General features: G+C 36.8%; 1 protein-coding gene across 1 annotated transcript in view; it reads right to left on the bottom strand.

The window, feature by feature from the left end:
• Positions 1-7,080: 7,080 nt before the first annotated feature.
• Positions 7,081-24,955, bottom strand: part of LOC5570581 (phosphatidylserine synthase 1) — a 31,693-nt gene continuing 13,818 nt past the window's right edge. The window contains exon 6 of the mRNA XM_001653193.2: positions 7,081-7,977. Coding sequence (XP_001653243.2) covers positions 7,895-7,977 — 83 coding nt within the window. The 3' untranslated portion in view covers positions 7,081-7,894. The remainder of the gene's footprint in view (positions 7,978-24,955) is intronic.

The following is a 24,955-nucleotide window of genomic DNA, read 5'->3' as shown; positions in this document are numbered from 1 at the left end:
GGAAGAAGATTTTGAGTGCACTAGAGGCAAGGGGAACTAGAGGAGTTCGGAAGACTGCAAGAATCGACACAATGAGGAAGTGGTAGCAGGAGTGGGATGTCGTCTTATACCAAACTTGTCGAAATGGGTGAACAGGACTTACGGAGAAGTCAGGTTCCATATGACGCAGTTCCTAGTAGGCCACGGATGTTATAAACAGTACTTGCACAGGTTCGGCCACGTTAGATCGCAGCTCTGTTCAGAGTGCGGCGATGTAAAGGAAATGCCGGAACACGTGATTTTCGAGTGCCCACGCTTTGATACGGAGCGTAGAGAGATGAAAGCTGCAGTGGTGAAGACGTCCTAGTGAGCATCACCGTGGACAGAATGTGTAGTGACGAAAATATTTGGAATGTGGTGAAGATAATGTCGTTTCTCCAGCGGAAATGAAGAGAACAGTAAACGAGTGTTTGATGGTACATTCCGGGCCGGGTGTCGTACGGCGGGGAGCTCTGACGGAGTTGGGTAGATCCGCCACTGGGGGCTATCCATGACGAGCGTAGAAAGTTCGGGGGCTAAATGGCTCACGGTCAGGGGAAAATTTCTTCGTCGGGGAATTCTCCACTGGCATAGGGACAAAACTGAGAACTAACTGGGTCCAAAATGGGTCGCTGAATGGAGTTAAACAAAGTTGGTTATGCTAACAGGATCGCTGAATGGCGAAATTATAGCATGTTACCATTAGACACCGACACGTTAATGCTTCCAGTGGGCATTTTGCCCTTTGAAGGAAGTACCACACTAGACAACGGACTAGCATGCAACGTCCAATAGCACAGTCGGAAAACATTCCTCACGAAATATTTTCCGGCCTGAAGCGGGAATCGAACCCACACTCCTTAGCACGATGCGGCTAAATGTCTGGTGACACTAACCGCATGCTACGAAGTCCACGACCATTGATACTAACAGGAGCCAAAGGGCTTAGCATGATAATATTAGAATACGTCGAAATCTAAAAAAGCGGATGCAAACAGCACATAACACCTCTTCTTCGAAGTAATACTGCTAGTTGGTGTCGGAGGGGAAGTCAGGTGAAAGGGATCCTATGAGTTTTTTAGAGGGTGGCACACAAGTGAATCCCACACAGCGCCAACCAAATCTATGCACTGGCATGTGCATGAACAATACACACACCAGGCCAGTCTTTAGAAGATTTTTAAACTCCTAGCTGCATGCAGGAAAAAAAAACATTCACACACACGGACATGTGCTCAGTTCGTCGAACTCTATCGATTGGTATATGAGACTCCGCCCTCCAGGCCTGGGATCGAAAGTCAGTTTTTCAAGCCATCTTTATACCCTTCTTATGGTTGTAAAAAAGGTAAAAAGGACTCAGTTTGTAAAAATGTGTTTCGCTAAGCTATTGGAGACCGAATTCAAGTTCTACTATAACTAGGCTACCAAGGATAACACTGCGGAACACGTTTTTGTCTCAAGCATCAAAATAGCGCTATTTACTTAATTAGGGGTTGCTGAATCCATTGCCGTTTTCAAAAACATCACAGCACGTCTAGTTTTTGAGATATATGCATGCAAGTTTGCCAGCTTGTAAGACAATTTATTTGTTTAATTTGTCACAGAGTTCATACTTTATGTGTATAACAATACTTATCAGCAAAAATTGTAATGCTTTCGATGCTCAAAAGTTATTTTTTGGTGTTTTAGAACAGTATTGTATTTTGCTATATAAGAGAAACAAAGAATTTTGTATGGAAACCGCAAACATGTTAAAAAAAATCGACTTAATCTAAATTTTATCGTTCAATTTCAACCAAATCATATCTAAAATGAAAGTTGAAGTCCTATTTCACATGCTTGCTGGATTAGATCACAAAAAAGTTTGATAAATCATACTTAAAATTTAATGTAAACATCAATGAAAACAGTGTTTTATACAACTTTGGCGACCTGTAGCTAAAAATTGTGACGTGCTGGAACATTTCTGAGAACGGTATCAGATACAGCAACCCCAAATCTACTAGTGACACATAATTTGATCCTTGAGACACGCTAAAATGTCACTTTTGTTACGCTGTGTAATCGACGAACAATTTGAAACTTCATTAAATACTGATCGTACTTGTTTGAAAGCATTTTAAAATTGCTATAATCGGCACCGTTTTTAATCTTTGAACAGGCGTTGCAGAATTCGCTCTCATTTGAGAATGAGGCACGATCAAAGCAAGCAAAGAAAAACATCCCATCTGTTGCGGTCCACGATCGTCATTGTATCGCAAGGTGTAACAAGTCTGATAAATGGAAGCAGCGAGCGAGATCCCCAACGAGAGAGCGATGATAAAATCCATTTTTCTCGCTTGTTTACCGTTGGGGATAGGTGTTTTTCTTTACTGGCACGATAAACAATCCACGAACTTCCAATAACAACAGTTTCCCCCAGGCTTGGAGCATGTTTAGAGGGGTTTGATCATGCACTACTATCCCCCCAATCTGATCAAAGTTGTAGCAGTATACGATAAACAGTCTCTCATAATGTGCAGCATGTTATGATAGTTACAGAGAGCGATACGTGAGAGATTCTCTCAATTTTCTCAGGATTCAATCCCTGTCTTTGAATACAAAACCTCGAATACACGCAAAAAAATTGTGCGGTAAAAACTACCATTTTAGGGGGTTAACTTAAGCGCTCGCACCGGCAATTTTCAGCAGACCAGAATTGCGCTTAATTTTACCATGCCTGTAGTCGAAATCAGATTGTTGTAAATTATTTCTGTCAAATGTACCAGTAATGTGGTGGGGTGTACCGTAAACATAGTGAATTGGTCTGAAATTCCATGGTAGTTTCAAGAATGGGCGTAGTCAGCTAAAATAGTCATTTTTACCACAGAATTTTTTTCCGTGTACAAACCCGCAGATATAAAATAGTCAAGGTGCCTATTTTTGGGTTTATTCACAAAATTCATAACGCCAAAAATGGCCATTTTTGATACCCACCCACCCCCTCGTAACGCTTTTTGTATGCACATTTTACAAATATTGTACGAGCTGTAACATTTTGAGGACACCCACCCACCCCCTTCAGCGTTATGAAATTTGTGAACAAGCCCTTTTATATTTGAGTATGATTTTTTTAGCATATCTCTAGTTATAAAACGGAAGCTATATTTGCCAAACTTTAGTGGCACACAGTGAAAAAATCGACTTTTTTATTGCACCAAATCAAACAGCCTACTTTGTTTACATATTTTTGAAAATGTGTTACACGAGTAGTAAAACATTTACTACTACCAAAAAAAAAGAACTTTTAGTGGAGAGCTGAATGTTAGTAAAACTCCGTGTGCAAGTAATGATTTAATGTTCCTGACACAACATAAGTTTTCAGCAGAAGAGAATTTCGATGACAGTTTACTAGTCATAGGTTCCTTTAAAATTGATGATTATTAGGAACAAAAACATCCTTCTTTCAAATATTTTTTAATTTTATTTTATTGATGTACAAGGGGGTCAGGGGCCAAGTCTCCAGCATAAGTTTGAAAACTCACACCGTCCATAATACACCGAGGGGGTTTTGGAGTTTGGGAAGTAGGCAACGCAACATCTTTGACCAGAAGGTTCTTTAAGTTTTGCTTCTACTCTTGACTTCCAATACACGTATGAATGATGCAAGGCCAAAAGAACATGAATCAGTCATACGTATAGAGGTAGTGAAGTGTTTTGCCTAAGGATATGGAAAAGGAGGGATTTTGTGTGGTGTTTTGTAAATAGCTCTGTGGAACAAGTTTGTTATTAGTTAAAAATTTAGTTGATCTGATTTGCCTTGCAATCAATAATAAGAATATTTACAGAAACATAATACTTATCTTTTCTCGGCCAATACGCTGCCATGTCTTCCCTCTCGGATGATTTTTTCTCGTTGTAATGGCAGGTTAGATATGAAAACAAGGATAAAGAGAGAAGAAATGTTAGTGATTGTTACATGCTTTATTGCTGTATTGACTTACAATGAAATCATACAAAATTCGCTCTTTGGATTCCCATGATAACAATCCCCATGCAGCTTTCGAAAAACTCCATGGCAATGATCACTGTACGCCATGTGCGGCATTCAGGACATCTCAACACTACTGATGACAAACAACAAAAAAATAATCCAAAAGAGCGAAAACCTTAATGTTTCAATGTAGGACAATCCAGCTTTATTGCATGTGAGAAGTTTTTAGTGATATTCTCACAACGGCCATTCAGAATGGTTCGACGGATGTAGATAAAAGATCATTATGATTAAATTAACGCGACGACATGTTAGTAAGCTCAAAACTATCATTGTATTTGCAACTGTGAATTTCAATAGTTAAGCTAAGGGTCGGTTATTATATATAACTTTATAGATAAGCAGAAGTAAAGCACGAACGCGAAGTAATGACCTTCCATCCCATCTTCAAGTGCTCACCACAAGCACAACACTTCATTTTGGCACTTTAGAACGTCCATGTTGTAACTTGTTCACACAAGAAATCTGCCTCGACCGAGTTGGCAGAACGCGCCCGTACCCCTTTCTGAACCAAAGGACAGGGATAAAAAAAAAAAAAACATCCTTCTTTCAAATATCCGATAATATCTCGCGTTCAGTATCATAAGGGCGTAACTGTAATGAGCGATTTCTCTTCATCGACTTTCTCTTTAGCTAATAACTTAGCCGGGCAACTGTTTTTGACCTTTAAAATGTTTAGGATCTTGAGACACAATTATGTTCATGAACCGGAAGTCGCCATCTTATTATCTAGACCGTCACCTTGGATTTTGAAATGTTCAATTGAACAATCTTCAACCTGGATAAACTTATAGAATAAATCATGCTTCTAAATTATAAGGAACTTGAGCTGTAATGAATCTCTTGAACCGGATGTCGCCATCTTGTTTTCAATTGACAGCAATTTTCAACCTGAACAAACTTGTAGAAAAAATCATCCTTTCAAATGATCAGGATCTTGAGATACAATAATTTTCATGGACCAGAAGTAGCCGTCTTGTTTTCTAGGGCGCCATCTTGCATTCCAAAATGTTCAGTTGAAAGTAATTTTCAACCTGGACAAACTTGTAGAAAACATGATGCTTCTAAATATTCAGAATCATGAGATTCAACAATTTTCCACCTGGACAAACTTGTAGAAAAAACTCATGCTTCCTTAGTAATCAAGATCTTGAGATAAAATAATTGTCATGAATCGGAAGTAGCCATCTTGTTTTCTACAATAATAATGCAATAATTTTATAAGCCGGAAGTTGCCATCATTTTTCTGAGCCGCCAACTTGGATTCTGAAATGTTCAACTGAAAGTTATTTTCAACCTGGACAAACTTTTACAAAAAACATGGTTCTAGTTTATCAGGATCTTGAGATACAATAATTGCCATGAGCCGGAAGTCGCCATGAGTGTTTTCTAGGCCGCCATCTTGGATTTCAAAATGTTTAAATGACAGCATATTTCAACCTCGACAAACTTATCGAAGAAATCTTCCTTCTAAATGATAAGGATCTTGATATATGATTTTCATGAACCGGAAGTTGCCATCTGGTTTTCTAGGCCGCCATCTTGGATTTCAAAATGCTCAATTAAAAGCAATTTTCAACCTGGACAAACTTGTAAAAAAAATCATGCTTCTAATTGATCAGGATCTTGAGATACAATAATTGTCATGATCCGGAAGTCACCATCTTGTTTTCTAGGCCGCCATCTTGGATTCCAAAAGGTTTAATTGACAGTAATGTTCAGCCTGAACAAACTTGTCGAGTAAATCGTCCTTCTAAACCAATGATGCTCAGGCTCATTTTTAAATCATCGGTATTTCTGATCGAAGAAAGTTATCCGAATAGATCAGTATGCTATTCATGATAACTTTAGGGGTAGGCTGACGAAAAAATTTTTGAGATATCGGCAGTTGGAAATGCCAAAATTGACTATTTTAGCCAACTTGCATGCAAGTTTGCCAGCTTGTAATGCAATTTATTTGCTTAATTCAAATAGAATTCAAACTTTATGTGAATAACAATACTTATCAACAAAGTTTACAATACTTTCGATGTGGAAAAGTAATTTTTTGATGGTTTAAAAAGTATTGTATTTTTTCAAATAAAAGAAACGAAGAATTTTGTATGGAAACAGCAAGCATGTTGAAAAAATTGGTTTAATCTAAATTTAATCGGGCAATTTCAACCAAATCACATCTAAAATGAAAGTTTGAGTCTTATTATGCATGCTTGGTGGATTAGATCATGAAAAAGTTTGATAAATTATACCTTAAACTTTATGTAAACATCAATAAAACCAGTGTTTTATGCAACTTTCGCGACCTGAAGCTAAAAATTGTGACATGCTGGAACATTTCTGAGAATGGCATCAGATTCAGCAACCCCAAATCTACTAAAGACACATAATTTGATCCTTGAGACACGCAAACCAAAGACAAATTAAAGACCCCCATGTTCCTTGCAGTTGCCAAAAATTTTATGGCTCATAAGGTAATCTAGAATGCCGTTCAAAGTGTACTGCGATCTGTCAAACTTGGGTACCTTTTGTACTACCGAGGGACCAAATGCAGTACTAGAAGTGGTACCCAATCTGAGCCCGAGTGTGACGGACCTGCGCAAACTCTTCATTTTTGTTGCGCTGTGTAATCAAATGCCTAAATACCTAACTACCCTTTCGCATTTTGGTGGTGAAGGTTGGGCTTATTCTACGAGTGGCGTGATGTGAGAGTTGTCGGTCTCGCATAGCGAGGTGACAATACTAGACTCGAATGAAGTGGTTCGTCGTGCAAATCGAATTTAAGTCTCGACATCATTCGAATCGAGTATTGTCACCTCGTTATACGAGATCAATCAGCTCACGCCACTCACAGAATAAACCCAGGTATACATTCCCGGAATGGCGGGGAGCGGGCTTCTGATTTTGTTTGATTGCCCTCTAGACTTTAAGTGAGATGTCATCGAAAAAATACCATTTGTTTATTGTTTATGCTTTTTTATTCAAATTCTTACAATTATGTTTCAAATGTCTTTCGTTTGAATCTTATTGACTAGAAACTTCCACTGAAAACACAAATCAACTATATATACAATTCCGGAAACCTATAGGAAGCATGATTTACAAACATACTACGTTCATGCATAATAGTACTAGCATCTGACGGGTGTTCTTCATATCGATTACTGTCGACATTGTACTCCACTGGTGTATGACATCAATGTGAACTAAATAAATTACATTCCTTTGCAATTGCTTCACGATCAAACAGATTTCTAAACTGATATGTCATATTGCTAAAATCGCTAGCAATGGTAGAAATAATCGATAATTCATTCAAGTTTAGCCTGGGAAATTCTGTGTACACTATTGAAATGTTACACGTTTCAGACTCAACTTTCTAGCAATCCATACGCAATCACATTCTTTTTTTTATATTTCAAGGCATATCTCTTCTTTTATTTATTTATTTTTTTTTTTTGTAGATTTTCTAAACTTGACCCAGAAGTTGTAATCAAAGAATTTAAACACTAGGCAAAGTTCTACTAGAAAGAAAAAAGCAAATAGCAAATTCAACAATTGATCGCAGAATTAGGCACGAAATCATGCATAATAGGTATGTTGACTTTTTGAAATAAACCTTCAACACGTTTTCAGCCGGATGTTTTGCAACTAATTAGTACTAAATTTAACAAAAGGTCAATATGTGCAACCAACAGAAGTAACTATGCATTAACTAGTCGTTTCTAGTGCGAAAACAGCAATCGTCGTAGAATTTTCGAGAAATCACAAATCAACTGAGAAAAGTCGCTTTCATATTCAGTCAATTGTTCTCACGAGTTTGTCGTTCCCACAATGCTTAAAAACAAATTAATCCTGTTTAACACTACTATGCTGAGATCTTACTTTTTTGGTAGGAGTGGTTTTAGGAGAGTTTTTGGCCGATGATTTCCCTATAAGAAAAAAAAAAGAAAAACTAAATTAATGCAAAACTTATGTGGTACTCAGTAATGCGCATACATATACAAAAGTAAGAGACAAAGCAGCAACTATTTTACCTATAACTTACTGTAAAGAGTACTATATTGGGATGATACGCCTATGAAGGATGAATGAAGGTTCCAATTGAAACCCTGAGGGAAGACGTCGACGCATGCAAGCAGCGGTCAACTGTCTTCTAATTAAAAATTATGTGCTAGGTATGTCTTGATAACCATACCTCACCCAACCGAACTTCCATTGGAAGTACAATTAGGTGTGCCATATAAACGTAGAGCAAGCACCCTTTTATACTGAGATAATAGGGATCAACTTTTCGCACCTCATTCCAAAAGGACTTGTTCCATTAGCGATGCATATGACTTTGGTAACATTCTAAACGTAGTCAAAAATGTATTCAAATTTGAAATTTAATTGGCGTATTTTAGCACTTTTGTGGAACAACTCAAAATATGACAAAATATTATCACAGACCACAGCAAGAATTTGAAGTTGATTTCACGCAATGTAAACTTCGTTTGACGCAAATTGGTTATTTAGTGATGAAGAAGTAATGTGTTTTTGTAGTTTGTTCGAAAGTGCTTTTTTGAAACTTTTTTTTTAGATTATATTTTTAACGATAGTTGCTTAACTTTTTTCAACCGTACTCTGGATAGTCTTTTTACTTGTTTTTATATTGAAAAATTTAAATACCTAACTGATGTTAAAAACTGATGAATCTTTTTTCTTCTCTTCAAAATTTTCTGATTAAGGGGCCTAATGTAGATTTAAAATAATTTAAAATATTTAAAAAATCATGTTTGTTATTCTCTCACATGTTATCTCCCTCAATGCTAGACAAAACAATGAGGAAATTTTGATAGTACCGTAATTCAGGGTGTAGTGGGGAGAAGTTGATCATTCACGTACCAACATGTAAAAAATGTAAAGAAAGCTATGATTCGATTCCAATTTGCACAATTTCTTCGATGTCGCATTACCTGATAACTGCTCTTGATGTTCCTAAAGTCGGTTTGATATTTAAGACCATGGATAAACAGATTTTTAAGAAAATGTTTGATGAACTGTTGAAGGGTTCTTCTCCAAACAATCGATTATTGTCAAGGCTATATAAAGACACCATTTAAAAAACCTGTTTCATATATTCCAGATATATTCTGTGAATCCAGTTTTAAACTTGCATTGTGGATAAAAATTCATTTTCCAAGGAAAATATGTATTTTTTGCGAGTGAGCTGCTAATTTCAAAGAAGATTGCATACCCTCAGGCGTTTATTGTTGTGTATTCTGTAATTCGCGACTTTCAAATTTTAAATTAAGCAATATATCAACAAGTTGTTAGATTTTTGATAATTAATTAAGATTCTGTGACCCCAAATTAAGTTAATAACATATCTTTTTATTTTAGGAGACCTATCACAATAATCGATCAACTTCACCCCGGAATCAAAAACTCCAATTTTTGATTTCTAAAAAATGTGTTGTTATCACGATAAAATTTCGTTTGTATAATTCGATAAACATTCGACCAGTACAGGTTTTAAAAATATTTAAATGATAATACATGCATCCTACTTGGAGTTACAGAACAGAATCGTTCAAAAGTGATCAACTTCACCCCATTCTACGGTAACCATAATTACCTATCTTGAGACAAAATTTATTCAAAATAAAAAAATGATTTTTTTATCCACTTCAAATTTTGAAATTCATTATTTTTTAAAGTAGTTCTCAAATGAGATCTTTTCAGTATTTTTATTCAATAATTTATACAATTATCTACAAGTCATCCATACAACACATTTTAGAAGTAGTTATTTTTTGATTACATCATTTTGAAAACAAAAAATCTTGTAGAAAAGTTTGGCCCTTTCCCAAAGATAGTCCAGATAAATTTTGGAATTACTAAGTATGCAAAGTTGCTAAGTTAGTCAAGGTCTACCCATTCAGAAATCTAAGAGGGTGCTGCCAACATCTGTTCGAGTTGGCGCGAAATGCGTCTATTGTGATGAAATAATTGTCAACGCATCAATTAAAATTCGTGGCCCTTAACCATAAATAAGTAGTAGTAGAGGATAATGGGCGACCTCTGGCGTTTTTTCTTTGCAAAAGTAAGTTTTCCCATAGTAAATTCGATACCCATACAAACTTTGAAGGGCTGGCGCTAAAATATAGTTTCATCGATCGGCTGAAATTTTGCACAGTTGTTTTGGGACCTTAATGCAATCCAAAAAGTGGACTGGAGCAAGAATCTAAATATTGTCCCACACTAATGAACACGTGTGCCACCTTCCCATCATTCTTGGATCCGATTCAGAACTCACTTTTGAAACGTATGATCTTTTTTGTGAAACAATTATTTTTAGAATAAAATAATAATTAGACAGTTTCATAAGTCATGTTTTATAGAAACCCTTTTTTATTTGGCCTGGTGTAGCTATTGCACTTGTCGAACTTATCAGTAAACGCTTTGCCAAACGTGCAAATTTTTGGCTAAGCATGAATCAACAGACAAATACACGGTGCTCAAATTACCGTTATTATCAAATAAAATATACCATTCAAACGGCAGTCAGCAGATGATTCCTGACGTTGTTCTGCACCTCTGGGCCGATTTTTAAAAAAATCCTTAGGCAGAATTTTGAGTTACGCCCTTTTGAAATTTATATGATAGAAATCACACGAAATATGCCACTTTAACTTGTTTAAACAAAGAAATTATAATAAAATTTTGTAGTTTTAATGTTTTATATGGTTTTAGATATTGAAAAATACATTTTTCTAAAAAATTTCTCGACCGACATTTGAAATGGGCCAATGCTTTGTTTGATTATTACTAATAAGCCATTACACGAAACATGATATCTACCAAATTAACGCCTGTTTTGATTTTAGGAAATTGTCCAAAGCATTCAAATTTGTATGAAAAATTCTTGGACAGGATATGCAGATACGCCCTCTTGAAATGTATGGAAAGAATATGGAATATGCGATATGGTGGATTCTGCTCCATCTGTAATCAGCGATTAGCTAGGTGCATACATAATCATTACACTTTTGCGGTTGTTCTTATTTCATTCAATTTAGCAAGTTGTATAGAAGGAATGATTCAAATTGTATTCAAATGTAACGCAGAATTTTCCAATTTGAGACCCCCTTTCCTCCCGCACGTTACAGCTTTTGTATGGAAAATGTATGAACCGTAGCACTACCGAACCTCCTCGTTACGTAACATTTGAACGATTCCAAATTTACACGTACACATGTTGTCTATACTGACATTGAAAAAGGACCAAAGTATAATTGAAATATACACATTTCAATATAGCTGAACAATGACCCCAACTAACAATTTTAGCGCTATAAGCCAAGTTTATTTGCCTTGTGTTGTATAACAGTTGAATTGAAGCAGCGAACGCAGCAAAAAATGAAAGCTGTCAAAAATAGAACGATTAGCATTAATACAGCTGTAACGCAAACGTTTTACAGCTACAAATCTTAGCTGAATAAATTTCATCAGTTATCGCTTTCGCAGCTTTCACTAAGCTGTAACTCAATACCTAAAAGGATAGCAACCTAATGATATGGAATAAAACTCGCCATCATCAATCCGGCTGCTTCTATACAATATGATTTGTTATGCTGCTCAATATTATTATTGAAACGCTTTGTCGTTAGTTACACAGCAAGCATACAGCAGTATGCTGTAAAACAACAACTTGTGGCGCATCTACCCAGCTTGTTGGATGTAAACAATGCGTTTGACGTTTCGCACCCTTTTACAGCCTGATTAAGTGGTGTAAGCGTGGCTATGGCTTCTTTTACGATCATCATAAAATATTGTGTGAACCGTTTTCGATATAGAACAAAACGGTGTGTTTTCTTTGCCTTTCGATATAGACTGTGGTGGGAACAAGGACAGCGTCGAGACTTGTGGATGCAGAGATCGTGAGTTCGATTCCAAGCGGTGGCAGGTAACGTTGGGAACATTAAATTCAGATACTAATGATATGAATTCCGGAAGCTGTGAAACAGCTTGAAAATAATATTTAATCGATAATACAGCGAAGCTGTATAATAATTATTCAACAGTTGCAAAATGGTTGAGAAAGCGCCTTCCGAAGATGTTACACAGCTACTTGTCGTGTAACTGTCGAGATAGAGCAATGATCGATATGAATAATAGCTGCCAACACAGCTTAAATGTAGCTGAGTAGATTCGCCAGATTTGTTGGTAAAAGAACCGCATAGAAGCATTCGTTCGTATGTACAGCGCCTTTACTCAGCATAAAGCCGTATAAAGAAGGCCTAGAGAATGTTTACATTTGCACTAAATGTTAGTTGGGACTGTATCAAAGTTGACCGGAACACTCGAACATTACTTATCTTTATCTATATTATACATTCATACATACATACTTATATTCTAATCTGTTCTATTCTATTCAATTATACTCTACTTAAATTTATTCTACTCTGATCAACCCTACTTGTTCTTATACATATTTTTACAAATATACACTGTAAAAATTACCAACTGCGCGCAAAAGATTTGAACGGTACTCTTTCGGCTTTTTAGCGCTCTCAGCTCTGTAAAAAATGCTATGCATAGATTCTGACTCCTAATGCGTGCTTCTTGATCCATAAAAATGAAGATTTGAATTATTATTTCACAGTAAGTCCATATAAGGGTTTCAACTTATATATGATAGTTTTTATGTATTTTAAGAAACTTAAGCTTTTTGTATTAAATGCTTTTCATTTGAGCTGGATCCTCGTTTTGAACAAGTTTGTCGAGAGCTGAGAAGAGCAGAATCTGACAAAATCTTCGAAATATCATATCACCATGTTTAATGTAAAAGACTTCTGCAATGCAACTGGTCGAGGACTAGGCTGACATAATGAGCTGGCGTCGGATAACGCTGTGCATAACGCTGTTTCACAGACCTGTCTGCGCTATAAAGTCGAACAAATATCGGAAGTGTATCGTTCAATTCTTTTGCGCGCAGTTTTTGATTACAACATTGGCATTTGTAAAAATATGTATAAGAACAAGAAGGGTGGATCAGAATAGAATAAATTTAAGTAGAGTAAAATTGGATAGAAGAGAACAGATAAGAATAGAAAAGATTTAAATAGAATTGAATAGAATATAGAATATAGAATTATGTAGATACAGATATGTAATGTTCGAATGTTGCGATCAAGTTCAGCTATATTGATGTGTATATATTTACATTATACTTTGGCCCTTTTATAATGTCAATCTAGACAATATGTGTACGTGTAAATTTTGTGCAACTTGCTAAATTGAATGAAATAAGAATAACCGCAGAGGTGTAATGATTATGTATACACCTAACCGTTGATTATAGATGAAACGGAATTCACCATGCAATATTCTTTCCATACACTTCAAAAGGGCGTATCTGCATATCCTGTCCAAGAATTATTCATTCATATTTGAATGCCTTGGACAATTTCCTAAAATCAATATCAGGCGTTAGATTGTTAGATATAATTGTTCGTGTATTGGTTGATAAGTAATAACTTAACATAGCATTGGCCCTTTCCAAATGTCGGTCTAGAATTTTTTTATGAAAATGGTTTTCAATATATAAAACCAGATAAAAAATCAAAACTACATTTTTTGTATAATCTCTTTGTTTAAACAAGTAAAAATGGCATATTTTCAGTGATTTCTATCATATAAACTTCAAAAGGGCGTAACTCAAAATTCTGCCTAAGGATTTTTTTCAAAATCGGCCCAGAGGTGCAGAACAACATAAGGAATCAACTGCTGACTGCCGTTTGAATGGTATATTTTATTTGATAATAACGGTAATTGGAGCACCGTGAAATACCTTGCTATGTCAAGCATTTGTTGGGCCAGTATAAATTCAAGCCCAGTATTTGTCATAGTGTACTGATGGGTTAAGAACTAGAGCCAATTGATTAGAATACACTAAATGATCAATACTAGCTTATGACGGCGTATGAACTTGAACCTGTTGACAACCAGACCAGATCTACAGGTCCCAAGTCCTGATAAAGTTGAATGGCATACGATATACAAACGACATCATGATAATAATGACAATAGATGATGATGATAATAGATGAAATGCGATTGGGGTGGACCAAGTGGTGTTCGCAAAAAGCTTTGTTTTGCAAAGATTGTTCTGCACTTTCTATATGTTGGTTTAGAGAGAGAAGTAAAGTGTTCTGTTGTACGATTTTTGATAACAGACGTTTGTTGTCAATAAGTTGATTTTAACGTTAAAATTTGAGCAGAATTTTGAATTTACCTATGGTTTATCGGTTAGAACCTCTCCTATGTTATCACATTTGTTCAGTATTGTAACTTGTTTGATTTCAGACATTGTGCAAACTTGACAATTTCCGTTTCATTGGCGTTTGTAATGTTTCCTAGCTGAATCACACTATCTTGATTTTTATGTCATAGCTTGTGTTGTCGATATCGGGGTGTTTGAGTTTTCCATGTGCATGGGCGATAAACATAGGATGTACGTAATATTCGGGTCCTGAGTTGAAAGTAACGTGATACCGGCGTTAGTAGATGATATTTGATAGTTATTTCGAATACAATGGAATGATGGTAAGATATGGAAAAATTGTACAACACTGAAAAAGCGAAGTTTGAATGAACATATTCAAAGTTGGTTATCAATGTACCGCCGAAAAAAATTTTTAGAGCAAATCAGAATCGTTGAACATTTGTTTGACAAATGCAGGGCTGGTAACGACTGAGTGTCTTGAAAATAGGAATTTAAGAAACCTCATGTTACAAAAAAACGAACAGGAACCAAAAAGAAACGAAGAAAACATTGGAAAACCCGTACAGACTTTTCTCTATTGATATTTTCTAATTACTACGAGTAATACTTGTCATCCGTGACATCATGACAAATCAACAGAAATTCATTCAAATATACTAGGGGTTTGGCCACCCTAAGGAAACATATTTTTTATACATATATCAAAAGACCTTTGGTTACTGTCAATACATTGAACGAAAGCTTTCAATTCAAAAGAGCCGGCTATTTAGTACAGCTTATGCTCGATAACTGGGCTGAGAGAACCTTTCAGTTAGCGAGCAGTACTCGATAACTGGACTGCCATTCCAAGGCACACACACATTCAAATAAAAATCGAGGGGGACTTAGATGCAAAGTTTTGGTTGGCGTCATTCGGTTTTGGAATCGCGTCGTGTTCGTGTCACTCCGTCATTGAATTCGCGTTTTAATCGTACCGTCTTGTAAATTTTGAGGTGAATTAAACAGTTTTCGTTCCTGCAATGGACATCCCACCGGGCACCAACCGCAAACGGAAACAAAAAACCCTTCCGTTGGTGGAAAAAGTTAAAATTATCGACGATTTCGAAAGAGGAGGTGGATCGCACGAGTCGCTCGCCAGAAAATATGGCGTAGGATCTTCCTCGGTGACTCGCTTCCTAAAACACCGAAAAGAATTACGACAAAAACTGGATCACTATAGAGAACATGGCGTGGAAAACAGGAAAACCATGAAGGAACAGTCGTTTCCTTTAGTGGAGAAAGCACTCTATGTGTGGGTCCTCCAGCAGCGGGAAGAAAATATCCTCGTAAAATAATGCCGAAACCTTATTTTGCATTTGCACGCCCCTCGTCAGTTACGGGATGGTAAAGGTTTTTGACTTTTAACTGTTTTTTAACTGGGCTACAGCCCAGTTAGCGAGCACCCAGTTAAAAAGCAGCCCAGTTAAATAGCACCCAGTTATCGAGCATTAGCTGTATAGTGTTCTTATGAGCACTTCCACAGTTTTTAACTGAGAGCTTTCTTTGCCAAAGTTGCCATTTTCGCATTCGTATATTGTGTGACAGATACGATTATACTCTATGCCCAGAGAAGTCAAGGAAATTTCCATTACGAAAAGATCCTGGACCGACCGGGAATCGAACCCAGACACCTTCAGCATGGCTTTGCTTTGTAGCCGCGGACTCTAACCACTCGGCTAAGGAAGGCCCCATTCTGAAGTCACTTCCGCTGAATCTGAAGATAAACATAAATAACATGTATAACTAGACATGCGGCCACTCAAACTTCATGAAAGAACCTTAGCATTGCTGTAAGACCATGCTTCTTGCATGTATGGACACTTCGCCTAGATGACTAAACAATGACCGAGGTCACTTCCGGTGAATAAGGAACAAACAACTAGGCATGCGACACATCATGAAATCACCTCTTACAGCAAAGAAAGAACATGCTGTTTTACGTATTGATGCTTCGGTCAGATGAACAGAAAATGGCCGGCTTATGATGTTACTTCCGGTGCCGGTGATCCAGAAAACAAACATGAATAAAAGGTAAAACTAGAAACTCGACTACCGAAACTTCATAAAACAACTACAGCGTTGCTGTACGAACATGTTTTGATACTTCGGCCATATAACCAGACAATAACCAGATTCTGAGTTCACTTCCGTTGAACCAAGAGACAAACACAAATAAAGTAATGTGACTACTCAAACTTCATGAATTATTATCAACGTTTCTGTAAGAACATGTTTCTTGCATGTATCAATACTTCAGCCAAATGTCCGGATTTTGAGATCCGTTCTGCTGAATCAGGAAACAAATATGAAAAAAACGATTCTCTTTTATTAAAAAATGGTGTACAATATTCTTACGACTTGTCCATTTGACAATTGCAAACAGCAAAGCGAATCTTAGACGATTTAATGAAGTTTGAATAGCCGCGAACCTCTACTTTATTCATGTGTTTCTTCTGATTCACCGGAAGTGATTTCAGAATCCGGTCATTGTCTGGACTTCTGGCCGAAGTGTCCCTACAAGCAAGAATCATGTTCATATAGCAATTTTATTTCATAAAATTTGCGCAGTCGCAAGCCTAGGACTTCATCCATGTTTATCTCCTGGTTCATCGGAAGTGACCTCAAAATTCGCTCATATTCTTGTTATCTGGTCAAAGTATCGATTGATGCAAGAAGTATGTTCTTACAGAGGGATTCCACGGAGGCATGCAAGTCGATTCTGATCGACCATTTCAAAAATATCTGAAACTTTGCACAGTTTTTCTATTCCATCTAAATCGTCATTTTCCGATATCAAATCTTCAAGTTGAGTCACGACTAACTTTTCAAAAGGGTGTATGTGAAAATGGTTCAAAAATAGTCAAAAAGCTGCACAACAAAAACGGTTCGTTCGATTGTTAGACAAATAAAGAAACAAAGTTAGACAACTAAATAAAGATTCCAAAAAAAAACACACAGTAAAAAAAATTTTTTTTTACATTAAAAAACATCATTTTTGTCACAAAAACTCAAATATCTCAAAACCCTATCTGAATACCAACGTAATTTTTTGAGGGAAAACGGTCCATTATATTAGCTATCTACCATAAAAATTTGGTGATGGTAAACCAATAAACAAAAAAGTTATGACATTTCAAATATTTCACAAATTTGACACTTAGTGAAAATTTTTTTTTTTTCATTGTTAATTTTTTTAGGACCGCAGTTTGTTGCTGAATTTTTTGTTAAGGGTACCACATGAGGTTAACAAGTTGTTTTCATGATATTTTATTTAATTATTCATAACTATTATAGCATCTATTAGAAAGTTAGACGCGATCCAGTGTTGTGATCTAAAGTCTTGATAGTGTCATATTTTTTATTGTACGTAACTGAAGAAAAATTCTCTCAATAGTGTTGAAACCTTTTGATAAAAGAAACCTATAAGAAATCTAATATTGAAGACAAAAGCTACAAAAAAAGTTTTCTATACAGGTATACGACTAGTTTACCTGCAAAAAGTTTACCTCGTAGAGAACAAGGCGGGTCTATACCCAGGTGATCTAGTATACGTAAAGCAGGTCGGTTTTCTCGGCGCTGGTTTTCTCCACAAAGTTAAAATCTGATTACACCTGGGTATAGACCCGCCTTGGTAGAGAATAGACTTTGTTAATCATATTTGGGAGAAAGCGAGTAACTTCAACAACATCAAAAACATGATAGGTACATACCATGAACATACTCACGAAAAAGCTAAAAATATACTACCACTATGGTTATAAAAGATTTAATTGTAAAATTTTTCTTCAGTCAAGCAAACGACACCAAACTAGTCAGTAAAAACTTAAAAGTGATCTTGTTTATTAAAATCTAACGAGCAACATGAGTAGTCGCTTTCTCAACTGTTGCAGGCCGTTTGCAGAAAAAAAGTGTTCGAAAGTGCTACGAAATCTCACCGAAAGCACCATAGATAAACTGAAAGCGGCTGGTTATGCTCCAATGTCTACATTGAATACAAATTTACGCATTTGTACGTCCTGCCGTTTAAACGTTGACAAACGGGCAATCTGTACATCATCGGTGGATCAGGTTGCAGGAAGTTCGAAAACAACAACAACTGAGGAATTACTAGATGCACCGACAACAACTGAGGAGTTACCAGAAGAACCAAGTGCAGATAGTCTTGCCACGGTACCATCAGCGACATCTGTTTCAACAAATCAATCAGAAGATGAGTGCATCCAGAAGGTCAACATCGAACGCTTCAACGAAGGGATAGCTGGAATAAAAGTGACTCCGATTAACTGGACGAAGATGGGTTACGTCAATTATCCCGAGAAAAAATACCGTGAAATCAACGAAGCTGTATGAAGAAACCTCTTCAAATTAGGACCTGAGGATGTGGAAAATACAGACTACGATGAGGTAATTATGAATATGAAGGAAAGGTTTTCGAATCTAGCCACGACAAGGAAAGAAAAATTATTGATTTTGTCGATGCTGCCAAGCTCGTGGTCTATTCAAGACGCCATTGATGAGTTCAAAACCAATAGAAATACAGCAAAAGAGGCAAAACAATTCAAAAATCGAATCGCAGAAAAGAAGAAGATTTAACAAAATTATCATTTTGTTTTACTACTACTGAAGAGTACGAATTAACGGCATCAGAGCTCAGCGAGCAATATAATAACGCGAAATCGATCCAAGGAACCCAAAAATTTCACTGTTTCATTCCATTGTCAGAAAATAAAATTAAAGCAAAACTATACTCGAACTGTACTGATAATGATGCAAAAGTGTTCGATATTTTAAAAATTTGAATAACAATAAATAAATAAATAAGTATTAATAAAATGTTTTCATGATCTCATAACGCATACCCAAATCCAAAACATTTAAAGTTTATATATAACATTTAGAAACTCATCGATCATACTCTAAAAAAAAATATCCTGGTAAAAAAAAATTTTATTTTCGTGTAATCTGTTAATTCATTTTAATTTATACATATATACATATACATATAATATTTATACATATACATAATATTTATACATATAATATACATAATACTAATGAAAACATGAAAACGACTTGTTTAATTCACGCAAGGCCCTTAACAATAAAACAGCAACAAACTGCGGTTCCCGTAATAATTTACACCGAAAAAAAAAATTTTTTTCTACTAAATGTGACAATTGTGACATGTTTGAAATGGTATTATTGGTTTACCATCACCAAATTTTTATGGTAGATAGCTAATATAATGGACCGTTTTCCCTCAAAAAATTACGTTGGTATTCAGATAGGGTTTTGAGATATTTGAGTTTTTGTGTCAAAAATTATGTTTTTTAATGCAAAAAAAAATTTTTTTTACTGTGTGTATTTTTTTGGAATCTTTATTTAGTTGTCTAACTATGTTTCTTTAGTTGTCTAACAATCGAACGAACCGTTTTTGCTGTGCAGCTTTTTGAATATTTTCGAACCATTTTCACATACACCCTTTTGAAAAGTTAGTCGTGACTCAACTTGAAGATTTGATATCGGAAAATGACGATTTAGATGGAACTGGAAAACTGTGCAAAGTTTCAGCTCAATAGAAAAAAATGAATTAAAAAATTTACCAAATTTTGGTGCTGTTGCTTGGAATCACTCTACAACAACGATGAGGTTATTTCAAGAAGTTTCAGTAGTCGCATTTCAAGTTTTACCTATTATTCATGTTTGTTCCCTGAAGCACCGAAAGTGACCTCAGAAACCGGCCATTGTCTGTTCATGAGACCGAAGTATCAATACAAACAAGAGCACATTCTTATAGCAACGCTGAGGTTATTTCATGAAATTTGAGCGGTCACATACCTAGTTTTTTTTCAATTATATATATTTGTTTCTGATTCACCGGAAGGGAGCTCAAAATCCGGTCATTGTCTGATCATCTGGCTGAAGTGTCCATACAGGCAAGAAGAACGCTGGGGTTATTTCATGAAGTCTGAGCGGTCACATGTCTAGTTTTACCTGTTATTTATGTTTGTCTCCAGATTCACCGGAAATGACCTCAGAATCCGGACAACGTTTGACAATCTGGTCGAAGCATCCATGTAGGCAAGAAGCATGTTGTTACAGCAACGCTGAGGCTATTTCATGAAGGTTGAACAGTCGCATATCTAGTTTTGAGCTTTATCCATTTGGGCCTCCTGGTTCACCGGAAGTGACCCTACAACCCAGTCTTGGCCATATGGTAAAATGGACAATATTGAGAGTTGATGTCTTACATTGGCTTTCTGAGATGCTTCGGGTCAAATTTACATGTGTTCCTTGGCCTCGGCTCCTACCCAGAAAGTACTTCCAGAACCAGGTTCTGGCTTTCGTCCCATGCAAGACAATAAACCAAATGGTGTATTCTAGCCATGGTCCGTTACATAATGTCTAAAAATGGCTAAAACTTATCGTTAAACATTGGTTTCGTTGTTAAAGTTGTAAAAAATGTGACTAGGGAACACTTATTTCCGGTTGAAAAACATGTTCAGGTCCGGTTTGAAAACCCCACTCGCAGGAATTCTTGAGGCATTCTCGTAGGATTTTTGAAAGAAAGCTTTAACGAATTTCTTTAAAAATTCTGAAATAAACCTTTTTTTTTAAGAATTTTTGTAGGGATTTTCGTTAGTGGTGCTGGAACAACCACTGGGTAAATTGATGAAAAAATTTATGGAAAATCCGCTGAAGAAAATTCCTGAATACTAGCTGGGAAAATTTTACGTTAAATTTCCTGGAGCAAATTAAGAAGAAATTCCTCAATATATATCACCATTAAAAATTTCAAGAGGAAGTTATGAAAGAATTCCTGAGAGGAATCTCTATGGAAATTTCTATACGGATAGTTGAAGTAGTTCCTGAAAGAATTACAAAGGAAATCTCTGAAAAAATCATAAAGGTTCATTCAAATATTACGTAACGCTAAATTTGCCAATTTTAAACCCCCTCCCTACCCACTTAACAGCTTTTGTATGGAAAATTTTAAATTTTTGTATGAACCGTAACACTTTGTAAGACCCCCTCCCTCCCCCTGTTGCTTTACGTAATATTTGAACAATCCCTTAGAAGAACACCTGAAACTTTTTACTGATAGATGCATCAGAGGGCTGGTAGAGACTGAGTGCTTTTAAAATAGAAAAAAAACGGAATAGAGACCGAAGAGAATAAGAATTTTTCAATGATTACGGCCAGATTTTCCTTTAAAAATGGTTTATTTATTGAATACATACTGGTTTTATTATTGCTCGTATGCTTTTTTTTCAATTTTTTTCATCGCAAACTAAAGATTGGACTCGAAAAAAATGTGACACTTCGTTTGGGTGTAACTTTTTATCGCCTTTTTAAAAAATAATGAAATTTTGGGTAATACTAGTCTAGAGTTTTATGTTTATGTGTGCAAAATTTATCACGGTCTGTCAAGTATCTTGGACGCGGTGATCGATAATCCTGGATCGGCAAACGGCCACCATTCTACTGTGACCCGCGTCGTGAAGATGTTCCAGGAGACGAAGACCATCGAGCAATGCGACCGAAAAACGAAAACGTGGAAATTGCCAAAAAGGTCAATTCGTCGAAGTGGTTCGTCCAGCAGACCATGAAGCGGGCTGGGTTACGTGTTTTTAAGGTCAGGAAGGCGCCAAACCGAACTGACAAGCAAAACCATTGGCCAAATTGCATGCGCGGAAGCTGTCTCGTCAAGGACGACGTGACATACATCAAGGCTGACACCAAACAAATCCTCGGCCACGAGTTTTTTGTCAGTACGTCCCGCATGGAGGTTCTGGAAAAGTTCTGGAAGAGAAAGATGGACAAATTCGCGACGAAGTATTTGTTGTGGCAGGCGATCTGCGAGTGCGGACGGTACAGCAAACCGTTCGTTACAACCGGCACCATAACCGGGAAGATTTATCAAGAGGAATACTTGCAGAAGCGCTTACTGCCCTTCCTCCACTTTCACCGTGGTCCCACGCTGTTCTGGTCGGATCTCAATTCGAGCCATTTCGCAAAGCCTGTAATGGATTGGTACGAAGCGAAGGGCGTTAATGTGGTCCCGAAGGAGTTGAACCCGCCAAATACACCAGAACTTCGTCCGATCGAAAAAGGCGATAATGAAGACAGAGTTGAAGAAAAGCGGAAAAACATTCAAAACTGATGGAGCTTTGAAGAAAAACTGGGAGAAATTTGGTAATAAAGATGGGAAAAGCCTCGCCCAAGATCTCATGAGCAGGTTTGAGAGAAATGTACGAGCATTCAGCTTGTGGAAGGAAATTCAATAAATAAGTTATGCCTAAACATAACTAATATATAGTTATTGAATTCCTGAAAATTTGAAAAGTATTCGAATAAAAATGAATTTTTGATGATCATTTTTGTGTGTCTCAAAGTGTGGCCGGGTTTATTAAGGAATTCCTCTATAAAAATAGTTCAAGAATTCAACTTGCTTTTTTAAAGTTTACCCCAGATATAACTAGAGAGACTCCACTATGAATGTCTTCAGGAATTAGTCTAAAGATCCTTTGAAATTTCTCAACAAAATTCTGGAGTTCACCCAGTGATTTCGTCCAAATTTCCGTTTAGGACATTAACAAGAGCTCAAGCAATATGTCTCCATAGATGCCTCTACTGATTTCCTAAAGGATTGTCGATCAGTTTGTTCAAGAATTTCTCTGAAGATACCTTGAGAAATTACTCCAGATATTCATTCTCTAGAAGATCAGGAAAAAACTCTTCAAGAAATTCCCCAAGGGACTCTGTGTCTCTGTATATTCTGTATCATTCCCCTAACTCGATGCATATTTCCCCTAACTCGGTGGAATGCGCAATGCGCAGTCCTTACAGTTTAGCATACTTTCCTTCTGTAAATCGATACCTCTCTAATTCGAACTATTTCAGTTTCCTGTGTAAGTTTACCTCTCCAAATCGATTTTTTAAATAAAATATTTGAGATATAAAGAATAATCAAATCATTACGCGTGGTAGATATGGATAAGTTATAAGTTAAATTATAAAAAAAAAAACGACGTGCTATGGTGGGATTCAAAGCCAGGACTCTTGTTTGCTGGACGAGCGCTTTACGAACAAAGCTACCGAGCCACTTTGTTACCCAATCACTCACACCGTTAAAAGTTTCGAATTCAATTCCCAACAGTTCACGTAGACCCTTATCCAAACCCAAAACCCCCAAAAAAAATCCATCCATCTCATGTATATACAATTAATTTAAAAACCATTGGATTACCGAACATCTCAATAGGTATGCAGTACTGGACAGAATAAAGTACGCATTGACCGTTTTTCCATACGAACCCCATCCCCGAGACAGTCACTTATGACAACGGAATAGAAATACAGCCGTTGGTCCCGAGATGAACTAGCCTAGGGCTAAACGTCTCGTTAGTAAAGACAGAAAAATGAATCTGTTGCATGCTCCTCTGTGGGCGAGCGATGGAATTCGGATCATAATCAATGATGAGGTTGAGCTTGAATGGTAGCCCGTGGTTGCTACTCCAGTTTCGCCATATAAGCTGCAGTTACACAAGGAACCAACGAGATGACTGCTTGGGACTAACAGACACCCTCAGTGGTGATTTTCTATTTTTAGGCAACGATGACGCCTGCCACGTCAGAATGCAGACAGATGTGGGGAAGGGGGAGGAATTGATGATGGGTTTAAAACTAGCCTACAGTAGTTCGGATATACCGCTGCATCAACGCCAGTTCATGCCGGAAGATGTAGGGGTGGTAATTTTATGGCAGAGAGGCTTGCTTTTTGGTCAGCAAACTGCCTATGTATCAGGCGTTAGCAAATACGTGCTATAAAGATGGAAGAATGGAAGCCTAGGGAAACGGTGTTTTTAGTCCATCTCTGGTTCTAGCAAATGCTATGAACGAATAGATAAACTTCTTCTCTTCTTCTTCTTCTTGGCATTAACGTCCCCACTGGGACAGAGCCTGCTTCTCAGCTTAGTGTTCTTATGAGCACTTCCACAGTTATTAACAGAGAGCTTTCTTTGCCAAAGTTGCCATTTTCGCATTCGTATATCGTGTGGCAGGTACGATTATACTCTATGCCCAGGGAAGTCAAGAAAATTTTCATTACGAAAAGATCCTGGACCGACCGGGAATCGAACCCAGACACCTTCAGCATGGCTTTGCTTTGTAGCCGCGGACTCTAACCACACGGCTAAGGAAGGCCCCATAATATATAAACTATGATAGATTAATAATGGAAGATAGAAGCAAGTGAAATATACAACTAAAACTCGTACTTTGAATGGGATGGTCCTAGGATTGAACCCATGACCTTCTGCACATGAATCAGAAAAGGCAACCCTTCAATATCGAGATAGGAAGAGTTGACTGCATGTAGGATTTTTTTCCTGAAATATCTCAAGAACAATTTAAAGATAGTAGAAATCCCCGAAAAAATCGTAAAGTATTGTCTTTACTGTACTTCCCTGAGGAACGTTTTGCAGAAATTCCTGATGAACTCGAACGAGGATCTCTGAAAATCTTCCTAACTTCTGAGGAAGTCTTGGAGGGTTTTCCTAATAAGACAATTATTGAAGAACATATTCAGGATT

This window comes from Aedes aegypti, chromosome 3 (assembly GCF_002204515.2).
Source record: "Aedes aegypti strain LVP_AGWG chromosome 3, AaegL5.0 Primary Assembly, whole genome shotgun sequence".
NCBI classification, from domain to species: domain Eukaryota; kingdom Metazoa; phylum Arthropoda; class Insecta; order Diptera; family Culicidae; genus Aedes; species Aedes aegypti.
Note: the sequence above shows the minus strand (reverse complement) of the source record. Positions and strands in the feature narration are given on the sequence as shown.